The following is a 7,223-nucleotide window of genomic DNA, read 5'->3' on the forward strand; positions in this document are numbered from 1 at the left end:
TGAGTTCAACATTTTCGTTTTCACTTGTCTCTACTCTTCAAATAGGAGGGACAATTTTTAAAGCATAATTTTGACATGGAGAAAAGTTCTCTGTGGGGCAGTGTTTTGCCCGTGCCTAGACATAGTAGGGGGCGAAATGACCATCTTTTCTCCTATGAAAGGTGGAAGTCCTACCCCCATGATGTTTCTGCGCTTTCTCATTGTCCCCCGTGCACGCGTAGTGGTCATGTTCCTCCATAGAGAACACTCCCCCCCCCCCCCTTTGTTATATGAGAACATGTAACCTTGTTTGTGCCCTTGTTTTGTTCCCAAAAGTTCATAATTGACTGGTAAAATTAGATTTTTTAAATTTAGAGAAATGTTGTCTGCATAGGAGGGGGAGGAAATGACCGATGCATCCTCCATGAATGATGGAAATTCTACCACCAATGTGTCCGCACACTAGCTCTCATTGGTTGCTGCGTGTGGTGTGGCCCCTACATCCCACGGAGAGAACATTTCCCCAATTAATTATTTGACACCTTTTAAGTGGTTTCAATAAGAAATCTCTAGATGATAACGTATCCACAATGTTCAAGCACCAACAACACTTCCAGAAAAAACCGAAATAACAACATGGGTTCCCTGGCTATACATCAATAATAAGAGAGTTGCGATTTGGACTATTAGTTTTGGGTTGAAATATTGCCTCAGAAACGCCACAATGTGGAACCTAGGCTAGAGTGAAGGTCCCTGCATCCTTACCAAAAGGGTGGCACAGTCTAAGGAGGATTGCTTCACTCCATTTACTATTCTGACATTGATATACTTCAAACTATGAGATTTAAAAAAAAAAAATTATCGTTGCAATTCTTTTTTATTCCATTCTCATTGTTTTGCATGGATGAAGTGAGTATTGGCTAAAACAACTGCTTGCTCAGTTTATTGGTTTCTTGCGATAAGAGTGCCGGCTCCAAGGAAGTCACAGGGTTTGACTCTCCTGTCCTCACTTTGTTTGGACTGAGTTTTCCTTAAAGTCATGGTGATTCGTGAAGGAGGAATCCCTTGAGTGTGGGCGAAGGGGGTATGGTTTTAGTGCACAGTATCCAGATCAGGTATGGCTCATCTTCGAAACCAATATGATATTGATATGGATCGATATAAATCAGCCTATATCAGACAAGTTTACCTCTGATTTTTCTTAAATGAAAAATCGTAATTTTTTACTAATTTACCTTTGATCTTTACCGTTTTATTGGTACAATATCGATATCACCCAGCACCAACAATCTCATATGGATACAGCAGACCATATATACGAGGATGTTTTAGGACCCTAGAATGATGTAGATTGAGGGCTGAACCCTACATTACGGGTGTATATGAAAGCTTTTTCCTTTTTTTTCCATGCTTATTATAACCTTCAAATGGAGAGGGCGAATATTGCAGTTATTGGCTCAAAGTAGTCCAAACAAAGCTCCTATAGGACAGCAGAAGCAGACGCTAGCATAGCATAGGCTGGGAAATCCTTAAAAAGGCTAGCCTTAGCTCCATGACTTTTTACAAATAGTGGAGAGGCTTTTTTGTTTTTCAATCACGAAGTTGCAGAAAAATAATGAAACCCAACTCACTCAACTTTTGTCACTGTTTGCAAGAGAAACGCCAAAGGATATGGCTCATATGCCTGGAAACCCTGGACCAGAGTACCGTCTCACCTAATCATTCTGCCCAAAACCGCCTCAGTGATTGATAGTGTGGCCGTGTGGGGATGAAAGATAAGTGGACGTGAGCTGCCCTTCCAAAGTTTCAAAATCCGCACACGAGAGCCGGGACCACGGATCGGATCGTATCGCCTTCAGAAGAAATTCAGAAGCTGAAGCCATAATCAATCCTTTTTTAAGGACCAGCAAATTGGTGGGTCCCTCTCTCTCTTTCATATTATTGATTCGATTTCAAACCAGTACAAACCCCATAGGTGAATGACTGTACCCTAGTGAGTAATTGGGTCAGACCGGTTGATCCGCAATGCAATGCAGCCGAGTTGTTCGATTCAGACCACCCATATATATATGGAGTTTGGTTCTGGTCCGAGTCATTTCATTTGGTTTAACCAGATGGGCAGAGTATGAAGTATTTAAGTGCCCAACCCAGTGGACTGCTGGACTTGGGCCCCAGCAACTCTTTCAAAGTTGAAAACTTGGAAACAAAACTTACCTTACCTGTTACAGTGTACCAAGCATGCGAAACCCGAGAGCTGTACAGATTCCAGTCCCGCACGTTAACTATTATTACTGTGTTCAGTGTGTTGCCTGCACGATAAGGTAAAAGCAGCAACTCAGGCAACCTCTGCGGTCTGTGCTGCCATCTTCTCATCTCACACGTTGGGCTTTCGCTTCTATTGCTCCGGCCGAAGCTTCTGCTGCCCGTCAGTACTGTTTTTATCTTCTTTCTTTCTTCTTTACCATCATTGCGGTTTGAACCTTAAATAAGTGTTTAGACCCCATTAGTGATCCACTTTTCAAAGTCTGACATGGAGTGTTGCTTTTGACGGTGCAAGTGTTTGATCTTATGCCTCAACCAGATGTACGATAAATTTTGAACCATTTACTGCTTCCAGCCTTTCACTTAGTAGTAGTAGTAGTAGTCTAGAGTCTACTACTCAGCGAAATAATAGTGGGAATTTCTTACACTAAACACTGAAATAAGGATTCTAAAAATCTAAATGGGTGGAAGCGACTATGTACTTTAACTGTCAAATTATTATGTTCTAAGTTACTGAATCCTAAGACACCAGATAGAAAGGAGGAATTGGGGTTTGAATCAGTAAGAAATCTATTTTGGGAGAGGAGTTATGGGTGGTTGGGAGGAGGGACCACTCTTTTTGGATTGGTCATTGGTAAGAGTTAATCCCCAATATACTAATCCAAATCAGCAAAAACAATGAATGCAATTGCTAATTATAAAAGAAAGAATCTTAAGAATGCATTATAGGATTCAAATGGAAGGTACATGTATAGGGAAGTGTCCAAATGTGGAAGACAGATCAATTCTACAAAGCAGTAACTTTTTCTTGAATAGTGAGTAGTTTCTGTAAAAGAGCAAATTGGGTCTGGTGGGACTTGGTTACCTCTTCTGGATTTGTATTTCCATTTCCATTTCCTTCCAAAGCTAACAGGGCATCATTTGTATCTCTTCTCCTGCCTCCCACAGAGTTCCTGCCTCTTCCCCCTATCTAGACTTCCATTCAGCTTATGAAGTCCAGAGGCTCAGCCTTTAGTAGACTGAGAATACTTATAGTGAGCTATGGTCGAATCTGATGCCAAGAAGGTGGTGGGTCATGATTCATGGGTGGTAGATATGAGGCACTTCCCAAGCTCTTACTGGAAGCTCCTGCAAATCTACACTGTTTACTTCCCATTTCTATATAAAGCAGCCGCATGCGCAGCACATCTTTTTTAGGTTGTTATACGTAATTGTATTGACATTGACTGTGGCACATGGGTTAGGTGGGTTAGCTTTTACCATAAACTGTTTCATCTGCTTTAACTCACTTCCATGGGGGATGGTTGGCTCCACCTACACTGGGATTGGACTATTTTTTTGATTGTTCCCAAATTTAATCTCTCGTTCAGTGAGAAAAAATAGTTTTTTCAGCTCTTACCAATTTTATTCTGATGGATTACATTGTAAGACCCCAGCCCAAGAAAACATTTCTCAAGATAAACCATCCTTTGTATATTTGCTTATGGGAAAAGTGTTTCTGAGCCGCCTAGGTACTCTCCCATCACCTGAATTTTTTTATTCACTTTGTTTAGTGAGGAAAAGTGAAAAAATAATTTCACGTGAGAGGGTGTAGTCCACGGATTGCATCAGGTATCAGTCATCCTAGAAATCGATACGATATTGATATGGATTGGCTTATATAGACAGTTTTGGTCCTGGTTTTGTTAAAAAATCAGATTTTTTAACAAATTTACCCGACCTATATCAGATCAATCGGGTATCTGGATTCGTGGTTAACGATTCAATACCGATACCTCAAACCATGGTAAGGTATTTTGGCAGCTCAAAGAAAGAACAAGGGTTCTCTGAATGAACAATATAGGAGAGGGACGAAAACAGATTCATACGTGGGAGGGTGCTACAGTAATTTCATGAATGAGAGAGAGAGATTCAGATAATCTTTTCCCTATTTTCAAATTATGGTTAGTGCTTAGTGACTGAAGCTCAAACCTGATTTTTTTTATCTTAAAAATGCCTCTTTTATATATAAAAGAGGAGGCCAGCTTCACGCTTCTAAGGAAAAAGCCTTGTCCAGATGGAAAGAAATAAGAAGTAACCCTATTCATTAGCTTGATCTTTAATCCTTTTCTCTTTTTTGTTAGGTAAAAATCTTTAATCCTTTTCTCCTCCCCTCTCTCCATTCCATCACATGCTACAAATATGGAAGTATGGAGAAGTGGGCAAGTTCTTAAGGTTTCCCATGGAACCTAATTTCTTTAATCTCACCATCATTATGTTTTGTTTTCATCGAGGATTTATAGGACTAATCTCTCTTACCCCCAAAAGAAATCTCAAGAACCATATCTCTCTCCCTATAAATCTCTGCTTTCCTTCTCAGCTTTCTATTATTGGCAATTGTTTATGCTCCACCAAAATCTAAACTAATTTACTTTTTCGCTAATGGGGAATGCAGACAGTGGAACAATCATCTATGGAGATGGGAGAATGGAGTTGTCATTGTTTTCAAGGAATGAAAAAGATACAAACCCCACAACCTTTTACTGTTCTAGGAACATATACAAATCCCCAAAGCCTAAGAAATGTTCCATTCCAATTTCCATGCCAAGGGTCGCACCTAAAACAGTAGTAACAACACCAGTAAAAAAAGTTCAAGGTAAAATCTATTGATCCAGTTTCCAGACCCAGACATCAAACACTCTTCCAAGCTGAAACTAATGGATACAGGGACTACTCAAACTCTTCGCCATAATCATCTTCCTCATCAAACCCTTCATAGAACCTCAGCTCCAGCTCCTCAAGCCTCTGCTCGTCGTCCCAAACCCCATCAGAGCTCTCACCATCATACAGTTGATCAGTACTAAACATCCAGGCAGAGTAACCCGAAGAATCCGAGTAATCAGAGCTATCATCCAAAGAATCCATGATTGAAGGGCCTAAAACCTTCAAACCAGAGCATTTCTCATCGAGGAACTTCTCATCAAGTTTCACATTCCAGCAACCTCTCACATCCAAGGATTCGAGTTCTCGGCAGCCTGAAAGAATGTCAAGGATCCCTTCAGTTGTGATGAGCATGTAGGCTATCTCAAGGTGCTTGAGCTTGGGCATTGTGGCTGCAATGGCGTGGGCTTCATCGTCCTGGCAAAACTTATATAATCCAACATCCGATGGGTGCATATTCCTTCTCAAGCCTACAAGCAATTTGCAGTTCTTGCCAAATGCTTCCAGAGCACGGGCACCAATCTTACCACAGTAGGTAAGGTCCAAGACAGTGATGGCAGACATTTTCCCTGCAACCTGTTCCACTATTGAATCACTAATCTTGCTTCTTGGCAGCTGCAAGGTCTGAAGGGAACCAGCACTTGCAAAAAATAAAATAGCCATAATAAAACCCAGATCAGCAAATCCATGGATTACGGAAAAAAAAACCCTGAAATCGGACTAATCTGTTCAAACAATATTTGCTAGAGTCATGAGAAAGGAGGCATCAGTGGAGTTTCTACTTACTGGTCTGCGATGAAGGAGAATATGGCGTCGTTGGGTATATCACAGACGCAGAGCTTCCGGGGAGAACCAGAGCTTCTGGTGATCAACATTTGAAGCATTCGATCCAGCTCCTCAGGCTGTCTTCGGCAGCTCCACTCCTCAATGTCGATCTCTTGCCAGCAGTAAGGCCCCATTACTGCTTTCCTCCATGATTTGCAAATCCTCGGAATCACAGTTAATTTATCCTTGAGAGATAGATTGCTGAAGATTAACCCGAGTGCATCTGGTATTAGCTCGTCCCAGCACCGGATCTCGCTTCCATCCATCTGTATCTTTCTTCAAGCCTTGCAACGGACACAGAAATAAAAATCAGAAACCAACATGCAAGAAACTGAATAAAGGTATCTCCTTTGTTCAAAATTTTTAATATCCGCAAACGGAAAATAGTGACTAAATCAATACCAGAAACAATGTACTAGAAAGATCGACCATCATATCGTTGGAAACCACATTATCAAGAAAACGAAGAAAGAACTTCCATTTACAGAAGGACAAGAAGGGGATCCATGTAGTCAAGAGAGAAACATGTAAAGGAAGAACCAGAGGTACAGAATGACCCAAGAGGAACTTAATTCACCAAACACCAACTAAAGGCTCAAAAAACATGATAGATCAAGAATAGGAACAACAGAAACAGAAGGATTTGCAGAAATCCCTTTATCCGCCCCACCTTACATCATATGCAATGGTTTTTGAAAAGAAAGGAAGCAGCTTTGAGTTTTTTTAAGGGAGAAAATCGTCTCGCACTGACCCAGATTAAAGAATAGGGAAGGAGCGAATCATCCTCAACGATAATAAGCTGGAAGAAAGGTATACCATATCCCTAACAATCCGAATCAAAGAACCAGGCAAAATCGCAAAGCAATAAATCCATAAAGATTACAAATTTAAAGCTAAACCTGAAGACATCCCCAACAAAAACGGAGCAAGAAATCAAGGCCCATAAAAATGAGTAGTTAATGGCATTAAACAGACAATGTTTTCAACAGGAAAATGAAATGAGGCAGGCGACCGAAAGCAGAAAAAAGAAAGAGGAATCTGCAGAAAGAAACAAAAAGAACAGATGGATTATGCATACCCAAGGACTATATAATCTCTCCGTCTTCTTGGATCTGCAAAGACTCACCGGTTTATTCACCTGAGAGAGAAAGAAAGAAAGGGAGATTGGGCGAGAGAGATGGAAAAGCAACTCACCTACCAACTGCTGCACTGAGACCCAAAAACAACAACACCAAAGGAAAAGCCAAGAGCAAAAGCAACAAGGCAACCCACAAAAAAAAGAAGAGAAACAGGGAAAAAATCAGAAAAGGGTTATGACAGATGGAAAGCTTTTCCTGGGCTCACTCTCACTCTCTCTCACTCACTCACTCACTCACGGAGACTGTAAAATGTAAATAAGTTGGTCGGTGGGTGAGCGTTACAATTACTAATCCAAGATACCCACATCGTTGAGTATA

General features: G+C 40.9%; 1 protein-coding gene across 2 annotated transcripts; it reads right to left on the reverse strand.

Moving 5' to 3' along the window:
* Positions 1 to 4,694: 4,694 nt before the first annotated feature.
* Positions 4,695 to 7,075, reverse strand: LOC122663023 (F-box protein FBW2-like). Of its 2 annotated transcripts, XM_043858735.1 has the most exons (4): positions 7,048 to 7,075; positions 6,845 to 6,916; positions 5,728 to 6,050; positions 4,695 to 5,581 (listed from the first exon to the last, which is right to left on the reverse strand). In XM_043858735.1, exons 3-4 carry the CDS (start codon positions 6,030 to 6,032, stop codon positions 4,951 to 4,953), a joined length of 936 nt encoding a protein of 311 aa, XP_043714670.1. In that variant the 5' UTR covers positions 6,033 to 6,050; positions 6,845 to 6,916; positions 7,048 to 7,075; the 3' UTR covers positions 4,695 to 4,950. The 2 variants fall into 2 exon arrangements, with proteins under 2 accessions (XP_043714670.1, XP_043714672.1); XM_043858737.1 differs by lacking the exons at positions 6,845 to 6,916; positions 7,048 to 7,075 and adding an exon at positions 6,169 to 6,765.
* Positions 7,076 to 7,223: the final 148 nt, after the last annotated feature.

The sequence above is a fragment of the Telopea speciosissima genome, chromosome 1, assembly GCF_018873765.1.
Source record: "Telopea speciosissima isolate NSW1024214 ecotype Mountain lineage chromosome 1, Tspe_v1, whole genome shotgun sequence".
In the NCBI taxonomy this organism is placed as follows: domain Eukaryota; kingdom Viridiplantae; phylum Streptophyta; class Magnoliopsida; order Proteales; family Proteaceae; genus Telopea; species Telopea speciosissima.